This window comes from Ranitomeya variabilis, chromosome 2, assembly GCF_051348905.1.
Source record: "Ranitomeya variabilis isolate aRanVar5 chromosome 2, aRanVar5.hap1, whole genome shotgun sequence".
In the NCBI taxonomy this organism is placed as follows: Eukaryota; Metazoa; Chordata; class Amphibia; order Anura; family Dendrobatidae; genus Ranitomeya; species Ranitomeya variabilis.
In genome coordinates, this window is record NC_135233.1 from 874354697 (window position 1) to 874374509 (window position 19813).

At 41.2% G+C, this 19813-nt stretch overlaps 1 protein-coding gene across 1 annotated transcript in view; it reads right to left on the reverse strand.

Annotated features, from left to right (window-relative positions):
* The window catches only part of LOC143808068 (putative cation-transporting ATPase 13A5), a 642074-nt gene that overhangs the window by 590852 nt on the left and 31409 nt on the right, over nucleotides 1-19813 (reverse strand). Inside the window, exons 2-6 of the mRNA XM_077290325.1 lie at nucleotides 16910-17083; nucleotides 11611-11745; nucleotides 8598-8668; nucleotides 8435-8515; nucleotides 6-75 (exon numbers count right to left, since the gene is read on the reverse strand). Of these exons, the coding sequence (XP_077146440.1) occupies nucleotides 6-75; nucleotides 8435-8515; nucleotides 8598-8668; nucleotides 11611-11745; nucleotides 16910-17083 (531 nt within the window). The remainder of the gene's footprint in view (nucleotides 1-5; nucleotides 76-8434; nucleotides 8516-8597; nucleotides 8669-11610; nucleotides 11746-16909; nucleotides 17084-19813) is intronic.

The following is a 19813-nucleotide window of genomic DNA, read 5'->3' on the forward strand; positions in this document are numbered from 1 at the left end:
TTTACCTCCTTAAATAGAAGCTTCCATATTGGGGATATTTCTACTTCAATTGTATTTGGTCCACACAATTTTTGTCTATAATTACAATATAACAAAAGCAAAAATATCAATTGAGAACACTTTCATGTATACATTTCAATACATTTATGTATTTATTAGATTTGAAATTTACTAGGAATGTTTCTTGGCTGATTATTAACTCGAACAATTATTATATTTTATTTTACCCTCGTGTTTACCACACCCTCCCATATCCCTTTGATGCCTGCCATTGGATAAACCTGGCAGATAAGTCTTTTTTAACTATACTAGCACGTTTGTAGCTTAGGCAAGAAATTATATTTCAAATGCTTAGCGCTTAAGCCATTATTACTTCCTTGCTTATACATATAGATTCCCGTGTTCTGCAAATAAGTAAAACCTAGTGCATATATGCCCTATGTATATACTGAACAATGAGAAATGTTGAAAAGTAAATATGTAAAAGAAAATTGTGACAGTGCACATATCAACTATGATGACTTGCCACTGTGATTGCATTCACTCCATATAATCCAGTCAAAGGAGACAATTAATTAAAAAAAAAACCTTTAAAAAGCCAGAATAAACTTTATGAGCAAGATCAGATTGTCTCTTGGTATAGAAACCCTAAAATTTGTTTCTGACAATTAGTTACACCATCCTGCATAACCATATGTATTGTCCCTGCTAGTTGAATACCCACAAAAGTGCACTTTGTTTAACCACTTTATTACCGGTAACTTATCATTTAAGGTGGTTATTTAATTAAAGCCATTTAATATTATCTTATATTACTTTAAGAACATTTCACCATTTTAAGTTTCTCACCATGCTGACATCATTCATTGTTTTCATTCAAAGGCTAAAAAATAATCCCGACTTCCTTCTGCACAAAACTGAAAGTAGTCAACCTACTCTTTAAACAGGCACTTGAATTCATCTGAAGGTCTGCAATCGCACTACAGTTCCATGTCTGCACAATGCTTGCAAGTAAGGCAACAGGTTTACGCTATTGTCAGCAGACATATACTTGGTTACATTTCATTTAGGTTTTTGGGATATACAAAGTTGATTTTGCACCCTCAGCCTCTTTGATATCTTTTATTTATGAATACCAAATTATTACTATGAATTTGGTTAAAACCTTACTTATGTGCATTATACTGTACTTTAGATGGATTTTTGTGCAGATTTCCCTTTAAAAATCTATGAATAATCCTCAGTTTGTTCATGTGGCTTATTATTGCTGATGATGTTCGTAGACATAAGGTGGCATTACTAAAGTACGGCTATCTTCTGAATTTGCAAACAGTTTACATTGCCACTTTCCTGCCATTTGCTTTATGCAAGCACTCAATGTGACATAAACCAATGTAGGCGTCAATACATCAATACAGATCGGTGGGGGGCCGAGTCCCAACCCCTTCCAATTATCATCGGTGGCAGGAAGATGTAAACAATTTGAACATAGCTGCCTAAGTCAAAGTGTAATGAATAGTGTTTGTGGGAATTAATTTGCATGGCTGGGCCATTGGGTACGTCAGAAATCTCTGGCTGCTGGGAATAAGCTGTGAGTAACACCTCTTACCCGATTGGCTCTTTTTTTAAATAGCTGGCCTGGTGCAACATCTTTGTTGCCACAGGAGGCATCTTTGACTGGCAACAATGCCACACTGTGAATATAGCTTGGCTCAACAGCTCCATTCAATTTATTCACATTTGGCTGATGCTGAGGCAAAAAAACAGCTGACCGCTGAAGGTGCAATGAGTTGGATACCCTCTAATTTGCAATTGATGACCTTTCCTGCAGTTTGGTCATGAAACACCAGTGCCCAGACAACACCTTTAACATGTAAACTCAACACTTTGAACAATGCTCCAATGGATGATATCACTCATTGTCCACCTCTGGCTTAGTCAATCTTCTCTTATGCTCAACAGCAACATACAGGTGCATCCAAAAGTTTTGAGAATCACTCAAATTTCAGTTATCACAATGTTTAATGCTTCATTGTTTTTCAATCTTTTAGTCAGATGTTTCTATTATTAATTATCTACTATTTTAAATATTTCAAAAGGTTATAGAATATAGAATTTAGTGTTTACGGTGTTGACCCTTATTTTACAAGACCATTGTAATTTGCCCTGGCATTCTGGATATCAGCTTTTGGATCAGATCCTGATTCTTGGCAACCTAATCTTACCTATTTAGTGCTTGAAGTTTATAAAAATTTCTGTATTTTTGTTTGTCCAGCCTCTTTTTAGAGGATTTTCCACAGGTTCTCAATGTAATTGAGATCTAGGGAGTTTCCTACCTACACATCCAAAATCTCAACATTTTACTCATCTAGTCAGTTATCACTTTTGTCTTGTGACATGGTGCTTCATCATGCTGGAGAAAACATTGATCACTACCAAATTAGACCTAGATCATTGTGAATAGTTGCCCTTGATGGGTGTTTATATAACAATCTTTATTTATGACACTGCTCTTAAGGCTCCGTCTCACTTAGCGACGCTAAAGCGATCCCGACAACGATACGACCTGTCAGGGATCGTTGCTGCGTCGCTATGTGGTCGCTGGTGAGATGTCAAACAGTGAGATCTTCCCAACGATCGCTGCTGCGATCTCACTGTTTGACATCTCACCAGCGACCTGTAGCGACCTGTACAACGATGTCACATGGGAGCTATTATGACGATTCAGTGTCTGAGTCGTCAACGAGGTCGTTGGTAAGGTGTCAAACACAGCGATGTGTGCTACCCAGCGGGACCTCAACGATCAAAAAAAGGTCCAGGCCATTCCGACACGACCAGCGATCTCACAGCAGGGGCCTGGTCGCTGCTACGTGTCACACATAGCGAGATCGCTACGGAGGTCGCTGTTGCGTCACAAAACTTGTGACTCAGCAGCAATCTCGCTAGCGACCTCGCTTAGTAAGACGGGGGCTTTAGGCAAAATTGTAAGTGACTGGCCCAAATCTTGGATGAAAAGTAACTCCACATATGACTGGTTTCAGGATCCTTTACTGTTGATATGACTCATAGTAGCACTCACCATATCATCTCCGGACAAGCATTCTTCCAGATGTTCCAAACAGATGGAAGGGGGCTTCCTCAGAGAAAATAACTTTATCCCAGTCCTTTGCAGTCCACTCCCTGCATTTCCTCTGGAATGTTAGTCTAGGGAGTACAGGACTTGTACTGCAGAGAACTGGAAGAATGATTATCTGGAGAAGAAAGGGTGAGCACTACCATGCTTCCTTTCCATGCCATCATTAAATCAAGAATACAGCTGAAAAGGGGCAGCACTGGTGCTGCCACTTTTCAGCTGTATTCTTGAATTTTTGGAGGATTTTTAGTCTTCTTTTGTGGCTTTGCTATTAAGTTCATCAATAAATCAACCTGAAATGATTAATGTGCGCGGCTGCTTTTCATCTAAGTGAGTAAGTTTGCGCACAAATTTGCCTAAGATCAGTACCATGTGTAAAATATAGTATCTAAGCATCCTACAAGTACAAATTTAAACATGATCCAGGAACAATTTGGTAATTAACAATGCTTTTTCCAGCATGATGGAGCACCATGTCATAAAGCAAAAGTGATAAGTACAGGGGAAAAAAAGTATTTAGTCAGCCACCAATTGTGCAAATTTTCCCACTTAAAAAGATGAGAGAGGCCTGTAATTGACATCATAGGTAGACCACAACTATGAGAGTCAAAATGAGAAAACAAATCCAGAAAATCACCTTGTCTGATTTGGCGAGATTTATTTTGCAAATTATGGTGGAAAATAAATATTTGGTCATTATCAAAAGTTCATCTCAATATTTTGTTATACATCCTTTGTTGGCAATGACAGAGGTCAAATGTTTTCTGTATGTCTTCACAAGGTTGACACACTGTTAGTTGTATGTTGGCGCGTTCCTCCATGCAGATCTCCTCTAGAGCAGTGATATTGTGGGTCTGTCGCTGGGCAACACAGACTTTCAACTCCCTCCAAAGGTTTTCTATGGTGTTGAGATCTGGAGACTCGCTAAGCCACTCCAGGACCTTCATATGCTTCTTTCGAAGGCACTCCTTCATTGCCCTGGCAGTGTGCTTGGGATCATTATCAAGCTGAAAGACTCATTCACATTTCATTTTCAATGCTATTGCTGACGGAAGGAGGTTTGCACTCAAAATCTCACGATACATGGCCCCATTCATTCTTTCATATACACGGTTCAGTCATCCTTGTCCTTTGCAGAGAAACAGCCCCAAAGCATGATGTTACCACCCCCATGCTTTACAGTAGGTATGGTGTTCTTTGGATGCAACTCAGCATTCTGTCTCCTCCAAACACGACGAGTTTTGTTTCTACCAAACAGTTCTACTTTGGTGTCATCATACCATATGACATTCTCCCTATACTCTTCTGGATAGTCCAAATGTTCTCTAGCAAACTTCATATGGGGATCGGACATGTACTGGCTTAAGCAGGAGGACACGTCTGGCACTGAAGAATTTGAGTCGCTGACGGCGTACTGTATTACTGATGGTAGCCTTTGTTACGTTGGTCCCAGCTCTATGCAGTTCATTCACTAGGTCCCCCAATGTGGTTCTGGGACTTTTGCTCACCGTTCTTGTGATCATTTTGACCCCAAGGGTCGAGATGTTGCATGGAGCCCCAGATCGAAGTAGATTATCAGTGGTCTTGTTTGTCTCCCATTTTCTTATTATTGCTCCCACAGTTGATTTCATCACATGAAGCTGCTTGCCTATTGCTATTTTGTTTCTGGTGTCTTTTGACAGATCTTTGGTTTTCACTACAGTGGAGTTTGGAGTGTGATTGTTTGAGGTTGTGGACAGGTGTCTTTTATACTGATAACAAGTTCAAACAGGTGCCATTACTACTGGTAATGAGTGGAGAACAGAGGACCCTCTTAAAGAAGAAGTTACAGGTCTGTGAGAGCCAGATATCTTGCATATTTTTAGGTGTCCAAATACTTATTTTCCACCATAATTAGCAAGATAAATCTGGCCAAATCAGACAAGGTGATTTTCTGGATTTGTTTTCTCATTTTGACTCTCATAGTTGTGGTCTATTTATGAAGTCAATTACAGGCCCCTCTCATCTTTTTAAGTGGGAGAACTTGCACAATTGCTGGCTGACTAAATACTTTATTCCCCACTGTAAAGGCTGAGTCACACATAACGATATCGTTAACGATATCGTTGCAACATCACGCTTTTGGTGACATAGCAACGATCCTCGCTAATGATCTCGTTATGTGTGACAGCGACATACGATCAGGCCCCTGCTGGGAGATCGTTGGTCGATGGGAATGATCAGGACCTTTTTTGAGGCGTGTGTGATGCCGATCCAGCGATGTGTTCACTTGTAACCAGGGTAAATATCGGGTTACTAAGCGCAGGGCCATGCTTAGTAACCCGATATTTACCCTGGTTACCATTGTAAAACTTAAAAAAAAAAACAGTACATACTCACATTCTGATATCTGTCATGTCCCCCGACGTCCACAGGGTTAAAACTGCTTTCGGCAGGAGCGCTAGTAATGCACGCGCTGCTGCCGAGAGCTTCCCTGCACTGAATGTGTCAGCGCTGTTACTGCCAGCGCTGACACATTCAGTGCAGAGAAGCTCTCGGCAGCAGCGCGTGCATATTAGCAGCGCTCCTGCCGAAAGCAGTTGTAACCCTGTGGACGCCGGGGGACGTGACAGATATCAGAATGTGAGTATGTACTGTTTTTTTTTTTACTTTTGCAATGGTAACCAGGGTAAATATCGGGTTACTAAGCGCGGCCCTGCACTTAGTAACCCGATGTTTACCCTGGTTACCCGGGTGCTGCAGGGGGACTTCGGCATCGTTGAAGACAGTTTCAACGATGCCGAAGTCGTTCCCCTGATTGTTGGTCACTGGAGAGAGCTGTCTGTGTGACAGCTCCCCAGTGACCACACAACGACTTACCAACGATCATGGCCAGGGTCGTATCGCTGGTCGTGATCGTTGGTAAGTCGTTTAGTGTAAAGGTACCTTAAGTCTCAGTGAACAAAACATTAACATTTTTAGTCCATGGATAGGAAACTCCGTAGATCTCAATCATCACTTAACACTAGAACTACCGATGGAGTAATTTTGACTCCTCGCGATTTTTATTTCTCCTCTGTGACTACATTTTTCTGAATTCCGACTTGAGACTCGGTGACTTTTACTCATTTAGTGTGGGAAAAAAGATTTTGTGACAATAAATAATTTTGGAAAAAAAGAGTACTTTTTTCAAAATTTACCTTTACTTACCAAAAGGAGTCATTTTGACTTCCTACTATATTATGCAAGTCTTTGTTGATGAATGCTATTATTTATTTTAGTTTTCATTTACTTGTATGTTAAGAATAAATGTTGGCTTTGACTAATAGAATAATTAGCATTTTTGCAAATATGCTTTTCTACATGCATTTGCATATTTCCCATCAGGGATGGGGGCAGTGTTCTGGATCACTGCGTTGAGAAACACGTGATGGTGTCTCCGCGGTGTTGGATGTTTTGATCTCCCCGAGGTCATTCACCCTTATGTTTATAGTCTTTTCACTAGGCGCTGCTCCTAACAGCCAGTTTCCTACTCCACACTGATGAGGGGCAAATACCCTGAAACAGCTGTCTGTGGATGGATACCATGTTTTGGCATAGGTGGTTTTCCTTTATTGGATGCTGCCCTTCCCGTGGTTGTTCCTTCCCGGTGAAAGACCTGGCTATTCATTGCTTGCATTGAGAAACACGTGATGGTGTCTCCGCGGCTTTTCTACATGCATTTGCATATTTCCCATCAGGGATGGGGGCAGTGTTCTGGATCACTGCGTTGAGAAACACGTGATGGTGTCTCCGTGGTGTTGGTTGTTTTGATATCCCCGAGGTCATTCACCCTTATGTTTATACACAGGACATATACAGGACATCCGTCAGTGAACCAGTGAACTCTCGAGTGGACTGCATAATTCTGTAGAATACAGCCTGTAGTTTTCTAATTGCTCATATGGCTAGAAGAACTGCGCCAAAACCTGACAATATTCTTGCTATTTTGCATTCTACACATTCTATATGCATTCTATACATTCTATAAATTAAATTTACCACAATACCAGGTGAAATAAGCTTTAAAAATAAATTAAAACAAGCCGGGAGTCAAAATTACTCCATTCGGTAATTCGGGGACGGGGGGTAGGGGGGGGGGAGTTCACCAGTCTGGTAGTCCTAGTGTTAATCACAGATAAAATGCTTCTACCTCTGACTAAGTGATTTAAAATCACTGAAGCAGGAAACTTTGTGAAAACCTAAATTTGTGTTTGTCTCAAAACGTATGGCCACTGATGCATATTGCATGTGTTTCTTGTAATCCAGGGAGATTGCCCTACATTTACAACAGCTCTAATGAAGCTGTAACTTTTCAATTTGCTCCTTTGAGATCCTGACTATTAATTACGACAAGTTGTGACTTTCCTATCTGAGTAGGGTTTTAGTGGACAAAGCTATTTTTATAGACAGTCCGCTTCCGGTCTTCAACATCATTAAATCCCAAATTAGTGGTATATCTTGATTGTTCTCTAAGGTTACCCTAAAGACCTTAGATGATTATAAAATATCGAAAACCACACTGGTGCTGTATGTACTCGGAACCAAAAGAAAAGAAAGCTGCTGGTATTTAGACAGAGACTGTGCTACCTTCTGGCAGTTATATAAACAAATATTGATGTTCAAAGTACTAACTAGTATAGTTCTGTAAAAGAACCACTGAATGGTATTGGGCAACAGTGTTTAATCTGAATTACACTTGTGAATATGCACGTATATTTGGTTATCCAAGCAACCAGGTTCGAGTAGATCCCTTATAGTGCGGTATTTTCTATTCATCATTACCCTAAAGACCTATTTATTGTATTTCTTATTTCGGCTATCCACATAATGAACAAAACCCTTGTATGTACCTTTAAAGATGATAAATTTGTCATTAATATATCTGGTCCACATCTAAATTCACTCTGTATCAAAAATGCAACTCCCTGACTTTATTGACAGTGTGCATTTCAAGTTTCTTGCAAGCTCTATTGTGTGTCGCAGAAAAATTCAATGTTGCATAGAACAATGTGTGAGTCAATGTGAAAGTACTCATTAAAATGTGAACTGGACACATTGTACAGTGCTCAGATAGAAGATACCATTGGTTCTCCACCATTAGTTTAATTAATCGTCAATTTTTCCCAACAGCAACAAATATGGAAGCTCATCTGTTTCCTGGAATCCAGTGTGATAGCCTAAAACCGACCTCAGCTGTATAAGTGTTGTTGAGGTTGGTTTAGGGAGATTGAGGTGTATCAGAAATCAAATAATGAATTCAACAATTATTAATCTTAGTACCTGTTTTTTTGTTCTTCACTACTTAAACCCAGTCCATATGTTGTATGTATATCAGAGCATGATTGGTTCTCCTCCAAAACCCTTAAAGCAGAAATATACAAATTACTTTTTCCACAGCAGTAATTGAAAAATACTATATAACAAATTAATACACCACACTCACCCAATTTTCTTAAACAGGCCTTCTAATGGATTCCATACATAGCGAGTCTTCTGTACTCTTATGTATCGAACCTGCAAATTCAGGGACAAATTCTGGACTCTGAAACAATCATCTGGATTCATTTTCTACATACAGAGCCAAGATTATCTTAATGCTCTTCACATTTCTAAAATTTTTACAACTCATTTATGGAAGTAAAACATAATTCATTTTTTGTAAAGTGCGCCTGTCACTTGCTCAAAAAATTTAAATACATACCTTGTAAAAATCCATGAGCTTTCATGATTCTGCTGCTTTTTTCTCTTATGCACTGCGCTATTGTATTGCAAAGAGTTTCACATTTATTGCTTTTGAAGCACAGTATGTTAAATATCTGTTTCTAGTTCAACCTGGTGCTTCTGCAGAATCTTCTCTGTTGGTAACTGCTCCATCCCTCCCAGTTGCTGTCAATCACAGCTTGGCAGCTGATCTTGTAGTCAAGCAGTCTCAGATACTGCTGAATTGAGATTGGCGGCATCTGAGAGAAATTAGTGAAAATGCACACTCTCAAAGAAGACTGAAAAACACCCAGTTGAACATAGATTTCACATATTGTACACCAAAGAAATGAATGTGAATATCTGTACAATGGAGTAATGCAATGCCAAACGGAAAAGAGTGGCAGAATCAGAGGTATTTAGGGATTTTTATAATGCATGTATCTCAATTTTTTGAGTAAATGACAGGTCCTCTTTATTGTGTAGGCTATGCCAAAAAACACAATTGATATATAGTTGTGATACTTTGGTTTGTTGAATTTATATTACAGTATAGAAAAACATTTAGATCTTAGAGTCCTCAGTGGTTGATACCTTTTAATGGCTACCTGAAAAGATGGTAACAAATTGCAAGCTTTCGAGACCAGTCAGATCTCTTCATCAGATCTCTTCATCAAACCAAGCAATTCCTATTGCTCCAATGCTCATTTTGAGTAACGGCTATAATGGGAGTCAATGGGAAATTTGAGCATTTTTCTGGAAGACCATACAAGGAGGTCTGGGGGCAATGAAAATGTTCAAATCAATAGAAAAAGTGCAGAGTGGAAGGGGAACAGCATGGGAAAGGGGAAGACCCCTGGAAGTATCTCTGACTCCCAGGTCACTGCTGAGAACAATGGTGTCACACTTTTACTCCACTTTAAGAACTGAAAATAAAACATTCAAAATCAACAAAGATACCGTGTTAGCAAGTAGATAGAAAAATATTTAGATTTGAGATTCCTCAGTTGTTGATACCTTTTAACCCTTTTCTGCCATCGGACGGAATAGTACATTCGATGGCAGAGCCCCCGCTTTGATGCGGGCTCCGGCGGTGAGCCCACATCAAAGCCAGGACATGTCACCTTTTTTGAACAGCTGACATGTGCCTGCAATAGGCCCTGGCCCTGGCCCCTGCAATCCGCCTGCTCCTATTAACTAGTTAAATGCCACTGTCAAACTCTGCCAGCGACATTTAACAAACGTTTCCGGCCAGAAATGCGTGCACCGCTGACCCGTCACATGATCGGGGGTCAGCAGCGCATCAGCATGCCAACCAGAGGTCTCCTGGAGACCTTTATGGTTGTTGATGCCAGATTGCTTTGAGCGCCACCCTGTGGTCGGTGCTCAGAGCAATGTTGTAATTCATCTACATAGGGGCGATCTGAGTATCGCCCCTATGTAGCAGAGCCAATCAGGCTATGCCAGCTTCTAACCTCCTGTGGAGGCTATGGATGCATGATAAAAGTAAAACAAAATGTTTTCAAAAATATCTAAAAAAATATATAAAATTTCAAATCACCCCCCTTTCACCCCATTCAAAATAAAACAATAAAAAAATCAAACCATACACATATTTGATATCGCCGCATTAAGAATCGCCCGATCTAAATAAAAAAAGAAATAACCTGGTCGCTAAACGCCAGAATTACTTTTTTTCGTCGCTGCGACATTGCATTAAAAGGTGATCAAAAGAATTTATCTGCACCAAAATGGTATCATTAAAAATGTCAGCTCGGCACGCAAAAATAAGCCCTCGCCCAACCCAAGATCACGAAAAATGGAGACGCTACGGGTATCGGAAAATTGTGCACATTTTTTATTTTAGCAAAGTTTGGATTTTTTTTTCACCATTTAGATGAAAAAGAACCGAGACATGTTTGCTGTCTAAGAACTTGTAATGACCTGGAGAATCATAATGGCAGGTCAGTTTTCGCATTTAGTGAGTCTAGCAAACAGCCAAACAAAAAACAAATATGGGATTACACTTTTTTTGCAATTTCACCGCACTTGGAATTTTTTTTCCCCATTTTCCAGTACATGATATGGTAAAACCAATGGTGTTGTTCAAAAGAACAACTCGTCCCACAAAAAAAAAGCCCCAACATGACCATATTGATAGAAAAATATAAAAGTTATTGCTCTGGGAAGGAGGGGAGCGAAAAACGAAAACCCTAAACCGAAAAAAGCTCCGAGGGATAAGGGTTTACTGGCTAACTGAAAAGATGGTAACAAATTGCAAGCTTTTGAGACTACTCAGGTCTCTTTATCAGGCATTGACTAATACAAAATCTGAAGAAACACATATTTATACAAAACAGGGTGCAGAAATAATGCAATAGATAAGACAAGTGATGTGAAGCAGAACTATCATTATGGGAGAGAGATAAACAGTTGTGGCTGCAAATATTGGAGCAGTTCATAAATAAGGAGTGTGGCAGTTTTATTCACATCACTTGTCTTATCTATTACATTATCTGTGCCCTGTTGTGTATAAATATGTTATTCTTCAGATTTTGTGTTATTCTAGGCCTGATGAAGAGACCTGAGTAGTCTTGAAAGCTTGAAATTTGTTATCATCTTTTCAGTTACCCATTAAAAGGTGTTAACCACTGAGAACTCTCAGATCTAAATATTTTTTGATCTACTGGCTAACATAGTACAACGATATACTGCATATCTTTCCTGTATTACAGTATACTCTTCTTACAACTTACTTTGCTTCTAGGGCTCAATAATAACTTATGAAGGTCCGCTGGCTCCATCGATGAAGTTTCAACATTATCCATAACACGTGAAGGATCTGAATGGATCCATTTTACATCCTTCTTAATGTATTTCTTAAATTCATCCTGAATAGTTTGAAAACAAAAAAAACACAAAAACCTCGTAACATTGTTGCAGCTAAAAAAACATGGTAATAGAAGGAAGCATAGGGGGTTAATGAAAATTATCAGTGTTGAACAATATTTAGAATTGAGAGTCCTCAGTGTTGAACAACACTCTCAGTACCATTATATATGTATTATATCTATATGTAAGCTGTAAAATGCAGGTAAAAATAACATATGATGTAAAGAAATTGGTACCAGTGGATGTTTTGTGAATTAAAGAAGCACTCCCATCAACATTTTTATCCTCTTAATGTATAGTAATCATCATATAATATAGCACTTTGTACTTAGAATTGCTTTTGCCTTTCTAGCCAGTTATTTCTTCAGTTATCCATTAGGCAGGGCCGAGGGTTGGGGGCAGGCAGACCAGGCAGCTGCCTAGGGCCCCTGCTCCTCCAGGGGCCCTCAGCTAATGGTGTGCTGTTAAATAACGGCACTCCACGTGGCCTCTATGGGGCCCATGAGTAAGAGGGGCCCGACGCTGCCCCCCTGCATCATGTATTTAACTTCATAGATGCCGATATGGCTGAAAGCAGTGATCAAGGAGAGAGGATCAAATGACGCTCCCTCTCCCATCACTTCCCCTTTGCCTCTGAGTCAGCATTTCCCAGCAGTAGAGCTGAGATGCTCTGCAGAAGATAGAGCAGTGGGGGAATGAGGAGAGAAGTATTGTGTGTATATGCATTATAGTGTGTGTATCTGCATTATAATGTGTGTGTGACTACTGCACTATGCTGTGTGTGGGGGGACTGCACTATACTGTTTGGAGGGCTGCATTATACTTTGTGTTGGGGTACTACACTATACTGTGTGTGGGAGGCTGCATTATACTGTGTGGGGGCTGCACTATACTGTGCATGTTGATGGCTGCACTATACTGTGTGGGGGGCTGAACTATACTGTGTGTGACGGCTGCACTATACTGTGTGTGGGGGAACTGCACTATACTGTGTGTGGGCATTGCATTACACTGCGAGTGGGGTGCTGCATTATATCGTGTGTGTGGGGGCTGCATTATACTGTGTGCCTGTGGGGTGTTGCACTATACTGTATGTGTGTGTGTTGTGGGGGGCTGAAATATACTGTGTGTGGGGGGCTGCATTACACTGTGTGTGTGTGGGGATGCATTATAATCTGAGGGGCTGCTTTATACTCTGAAGGGGCTGTATTATACTCTGAAGGGGCTGCTTTATACTTGTTGTGGGGGGCTGCATTATACTGTGTGTGGCTGCATTATACTGTGTGGGAGGGCTGCATTATACTTTGAGGGGGCTTCCTTATACTTTGAGGGGGCTGCATTATACTCTATCATGGGCCATGGGGCGTGCATTATACTATTTGTACTATATGGGAGTTGCATTATACTGTATTGAGGACTATCTGTACCCATCATTGTTCCTCAGCTGGAGTAAAGGGGCCGGGAAACAAGCGTTGAATGACTTCAATATTATCGATCATGCTTGTTTAGAGGCCTGAAATCAGCGCATGTAAATAAAATAGAAACGTTTCTGTGTGATGGTGCAATATGTGAGCATTTGGTGCCCCACTTTAACTTTTGCCTAGGGCCCCACTTTGTTTAAAACTGGCCCTGCCATTAAGTCTATGTCATCACGTGATTAAAAAGAGACTAGCTGAATCCTTCTAAGCTCTTTAGGAATAGGAATTACATTTTCTCTGTATGAGTCATACGTCACTGCAAAAGTATCTGGCAGTAGAGAGGAATGAAGCAACTGGGTCGGGAGATGAAGCAGGGGAATGATTCATGCAAGGAAAGGATATTTTCTAATTCTACATAAAGCAGAGAAAAGAGAAGAATTGACTGGGTAAAAAGGCAACAAGAGCAATTGTAAGCACACCGTGCTATGTAATATGATGATTGAAATGTATTAAGAGGATATGCAAATTGCCTCTTCAGTGAAAAAGAGGACATAAAGGGAACTTATCTCCCCTAAAATCGAAGATGAGCTAAGCCCACTGGCATCAAAGACTTATCTACAGCATTCTGTAATGCTGTAGATAAGCCCCCGATGTATCCTGAAAGATGAGAAAAAGACGTTAGATTATACTCATCCAGGGGCGGTCCCGCTGCGGTCTGGTCCAGTGGGCGTCTCAGTCCGGTCCAGGGCCTCCCATCTTCTTACGATGACGTCCTCTTCTTGTATTCACGCTGCGGCTCCGGTGCAGGCGTACTTTGTCTGCCCTGTTGAGGGCAGAGCAAAGTACTGCAGTGCGCAGGCGCCGGGAAAGGTCAGAGAGGCCCAGCGCTTGCGGACTGCAGTACTTTGCTCTGCCCTCAACAGAGCAGACAAAGTACGCCTGCGCCGGAGCTGCAGCGTGAAGACAAGAAGAGGACGTCATCCTATGAACATGGGAGGCCCCGAACTGGACCGCGACGCCCATTGGATCGGACCACCCCCCCCCCCTAGGTGAGTATAATATAACCTCTTTTTCTCATCTTTCAGGATACATCGGGGGCTTATCTATAGCATTACAGAATGCTGTAGATAAGCCCCTGATGCCAGTGGGCTTAGCTCATCTTCGATTTTGGGGGTAACAGCTTTTGTTTAAACTCTATAGCTCTACCTCTCTATTAAGAGGATAAAAACTTTGATGGGAGAGCTTCTTTAATGAAAAATAAGCAGTTAATATAAAAGTATACAAATACTTGTTTCTTACTGTTATAATAAACATACCAAATACTGTGGAGAATACTAGAGAGGTTAAAGTTGTATTCACATTCCTAATGTATTATTTGGCTTTGGTTTTCCAAAAGCAAGGTGTTAATGCTATGATTTCAGTATGAACAGAAAATTGTGGCAAAAAAATTGAGAACACATTGTGTGAACAAGGCATTAACCTGACTTAAGTTATCACTTTTTCCACAGGACAGGTAATAAAATGCTGATCACTGAGGGCCCCACCATTAGGACCCGCAAGAATGGAGCAATGGCCAGTCATACTGAGTAGCAGCAGACCTTCATGAACCAGTGAAATATCATGAGGAATGGAAGTCATATACCCCCTTCTTATATTTAGCAGCACAGATGATAAAACTTCAGTCAATTCAACTAGGAAAAATTAAATTATACATATCAGTTTTTGTGCTATTTTTTTATGTTTTTTGTTAATTTAAAGCAAACCTGTCAGAAAGGTTTTGCTAAGTAAGCTACAGACATTGCCATGTTTTCGCTCTTATACGGAGTAAAATTATACCAGAGCTGAAGAAATCCATTTTGTGGTTCTTGTGTAATCAGTGTTAGAAGATTTCAGTTAATGAGATGCCCCTGCTCCTGAGTGGTACTGTAGGCAGAGTCTTATATTGCTGCTCTAGGCCAGAGAAACCAAGAATAGACCTGCCCAGAGGCCAACCACAAGCACAAACAATCTGTCTCTGGCCTGTTTCACAAGTCAGTGGCTCAGGTACGTGTGGTGACAGTTTTCTCACGTACTGGAGACACTGACTCATGTAGACACATTAAAATCAATGTGTCTCTGCACATATCAGCGAGTTTTCACTGGCTGTGTGTCCGTGTGCAAAACACGGAGACATGTAAGTGTTCATGGGAGCGCACGGATCACACGGACCCATTAAAGTCAATGGGTCCGTGTAAACACGTACCGCACATGGATGCTGTCCGTGTGCCGCTCGTGTGCTGACTGAGTACCACACGGACATTGCAGGAGACAGCACTAGAGTTAAGCGCTGTCCCTCCTGCGTGTGGTGCTGAAGCCGCTATTCATTCCTTCTCCCCAGCAGCGTTAGCTGGAGAGAAGGAATGAGAAATCATGTTTTTTTTATTTTTTTGTTTTTAAAATAAAGTTCCCTGTCACCTCCCGCCTCCCTCCCCCTGTGTGCCCTCCCGCTGTCATTAAAATACTCACCCAGCTCCCGCGATGCTTCCTCTCAGCGCCGCAGCTTGTCCTGTATGAGCGGTCACGTGGTGCCGCTCATTACAGTGATGAATATGCGGCTCCACCTCCCATAGGGGCTGAGTGAGTATTTTAATGCCAGCGGGCTGGCGCACAGGGGGTGGGAGGCGGGAGGTGACAGGGAGCTTTATTTTAAAAACAAAAAAAAATTTAAAAAATGATTTTTCATTCCTTCTCTCCAGCGAACACTGCTGGGGAGAAGGAATGAATGTCGGCTTCAGCACCACACGCAGGGGGGACAGCGCTTAACTCTAACGCTGTCTCCTGCACGGTCCATGTGGTCCTCACTCAGTCAGCACACGGGCGGCACATGGCTGCCACACGTGTGCCACACTGATTTGCCACGTGAGCACATGGACACACGGACACAGATAACTCCGGTACCGATTTTTTTGGTACCGGAATTATCTGGACATGTGAGATTGGCCTCTCTCTGTCTCAATGATGAAGAACATATTTGAACTTTGGGGGTAACTGTGGACAGATCTTTCCTTGGTTTCTCTCGCTTAGACCAGGAAGACAAGTCAGACAGAACATGAGAATATCACTAACTGAGAACTTCTAACACTGAGCGCATAAGAACTACAAGACAGATTTCTTCACCACAGGTATCATTTTAATCAATATAACAACGGCAACATGACAATGTCTGTAGATTACTTAGCAAACTCCTGCTGACGAGTTCGCTTTAAAGAGATTGCATGAGATGAAGGAAAGACTGTTTTTTTTTTTCAAGAAATAGAGCCACATTTGTCAGTGGACTGTGTCGGGTAGTGCAGCCTGGCCCCGTTTAAGTGAGGGAGGTAGTTTGCCTGACAACCAAGATCTAATACAAATTATGTCAGCAACATCTTTTACACGGAGCTCATTTAATATTATAGGGGTTGACTCATCCATATAATCACAGTCTAAACAGGGAATACGTATGACCATAACAAAGAAGGAACTTCTTTTGTGAGCCACAGCAGTTCCAGTGGATTTGAGACATTCTTGTATTGCATGTCATTCATATAATCCTCTATTTTCCCATAATTGGGTAGTAAGCTGGGCTGCAGTAGAAAGCTGCAGTCACTGTTTTATCAATATTAGCTGTTTAACAGGAATTTCGCAGCAGCTCTTAAACTTAAGAGCTGATGTGACAAACCCTATAATCTAAAATGTAGTGAAATAGTTTGCCATCATGATTACTTACAGTGGTTCTGAGAAGAATGACATTAGCATCTGCTAAGCTGCATGAGACACAGTGACACCAGACATCCAGTTCCGGTTTCCAATGGAAAATAATTTTAAGGAGCCCCAAAGTAAAGATATAACCAGTAATGCAAAGAAAATTTTGACCCCGTTGTTTCTTATAACCAAACAGTTCCTAAAAAAATGAACATGGTTTAAATTTTTAAACATTTTCTTAAAAACAAAGTAAACATTCAATATGTATGCAGTAGAGATCAGGATGCACATAAAAGGGTGACGTTCAAGGCCTTTTCACATTTTTGTTGAACAGATGTAGAGAATATATATCAAAAGTGGTGAAAAGACAACAAAAGTGGCAACAGTAAACAATTAAGTTGCAGTTTTAAATTTTCATAGGGCATCTTGAAATGTAGCACTAAAATCTGATTGGTTGCCTGATCATCTGCTCCGCTATCTACTTTAGAACAAACCAGCAACAGAATCCACACAGTTAAAGTGTTGAAAAAATTTCAGCAGATTTGCCCATGATATATATCCTTTTAACCTCTTTCTGAGCTCGGACGGGATAGTACATCCGAGGTCAGATTTCCCGCTTTGATGCATGTGAGCCCGCATCAAAGCCGGGACATGTCAGCTGTTTTGAACAGCTAACATGTGCCCGCAATAGCGGCGGGTGAAATCGCGATTCACCCTCCGCTATTAACTAGTTAAATGCCGCTGTCAAACGCTGACAGCGGCATTTAACCGGCGCTTCCGGACATCAGGCCGGAAATGAGCGCATCGCCGACCCCCATCACATGATTGGGGGTCAGTGATGTGTCAGGATAGTAACCATAGAGGTCCTTGAGACCTCTAGGGTTACTGATCCTGGCTAGCTGTGAGTGCCATCCTGTGGTCTGCGCTCATAGCAAGCCTGCATTTCGGCTACATAGCAGCGATCTGACGATCGCTGCTATGTAGAAGAGACGATCAAGTTGTGCCAGCTTCTAGCCTCCCATGGAAGCTATTGAAGCATGGCAAAAGTAACAAAAAAAAGTTTTAAAAATGTGAAAAAAATAAAAAAATATATAAAAGTTTATATCACCCCCCTTTCGCCCCATTCAAAATAAATCAATAAAAAAAAAAAATCAAACCTACACATATTTGGTATCGCCGAGTTCAGAATCACCCGATCTATCAATAATAAAAGGATTAGCCTGATCGCTAAACGGCGTAGCGAGAAAAAAATTTGAAACGCCAGAATTACTTTTTTTTGGTCACCACGACATTGCATTAAAATGTCATAACGGGCGATCAAAAGAATGTATCTGCAGCAAAATGGTATCATTAAAAATCTCAGCTCAGCACGCAAAAAATAAGCCCTCACCCAACCTCAGATCACGAAAAATGGAGACGCTACAGTTATCGGAAAATGGCGCATTTTTTTTTTTTTTTAGCAAAGTTTGCAATTTTTTTTCACCACTTCGATAAAAGAGAACCTAGACATGTTTGGTGTCTATGAAGTCGTAATGACTTGGAGAGTCATAATGACAGGTCAGTTGTAGCATTTAGTGAACCTAGTAAAAAAGCCAATCAAAAAACAAGTGTGGGATTGCACTTTTTTAGCAATTTCACCGCACTTGGAATTTTTTTACCATTTTCTAGTACACTACACGCTAAAACCAATGATGTTGTTCAAAAGTACAACTTGTTTCGCAAAAAATAAGCCCTCACATGGCCATATTGACAGAAAAATAAAAAAGTTAGAGCTCTGGGAAGGAGGGGATCAAAAAACGAACACGGAAAAACGGAAAATCCCAAGGTCATGAAGGGGTTAAATGTCAAGAGTAAAACATGTAGTAGAATAGATCATTTTCAGATGGGAAAATCTATTTTCTTTTTTTTTACAAGTTTATCACAATGTGTTATTTTTTACATTTATTTATTTTTCCAAGAATGCAATTAACAGTTTTTGACGTCATTTAATTAGGATCTACAATAACTAATAGAACAGAATTTCTGTAATCCCCCAACTAGGGTTGAGCGACTTTCATTTTTTTAAGATCGAGTCGGGTTTTGTGAAACCCGACTTTGTCCAGAGTCGAGTCGAGTGCAGTCGGCCGATTATCGCTAAAAGTCGGGGATCGACCGAAACACGAAACCCAATGCAAGTCAATGGGGAAGCATAGTCGGCATTGAGTGGAGGCCAGGAAAACACCTACAGTGCCCATTTTAATGCCAAAAACATCCATTCTTGTTTCTGAAGCTTGTCAATCTTAATTAACTTTATAATAATAGTTGATCATTGGAACTTGGGGGTCATTTGGCAAAAGTTGTGGGGGGTAGGGCTGGTTCAAGGTTTTAGTGGGCCCAGGAATCGTGGACTACGTCACGGCTGTGGAGCAGGGAGAGGTAAGTGTTTCAACGTTGCAAGTGCTGTGATCCTGAGGTAGCAGGGGGGGCCCACTCGTTCGCATTGGCACTGGCACAGGGCCCCTCAAAGTACAGCGGTGTGTTTGCATGGCGGGGGCGCCTCCCACCAGCAGCGACACTTTTGAGTACTCTGAGGGGCCCTGTGCCAGTGACGTCGCCAACGAGTATGCCCCCCCCACCTGATGAAGGAACCTGCACTTTCATCTGCACCTTCCTCTTTGTCCCTGTGTAAGGTGGTATAACATGCGGGAAGGGGAACCTTACTTTCAGCAGGGTCAGATTCTGGCTGTGTAGAGTGCAAGGGGAATGTAGTGGTCTAGGTCAATGTACCAGCAGACTCATCTAGCAGTGGCTGGGCAATGGACAGGATGAGGAGGAAACAGATATAGGGCCAAAGAATAAAGTAGGCTAAATGCAGTTCAAAATTGGTAACAGGACTAAACAGGCGGCATTGCTTTGTTCAGTGGAGTAGCAAACCCAGGAGCAGCAGACA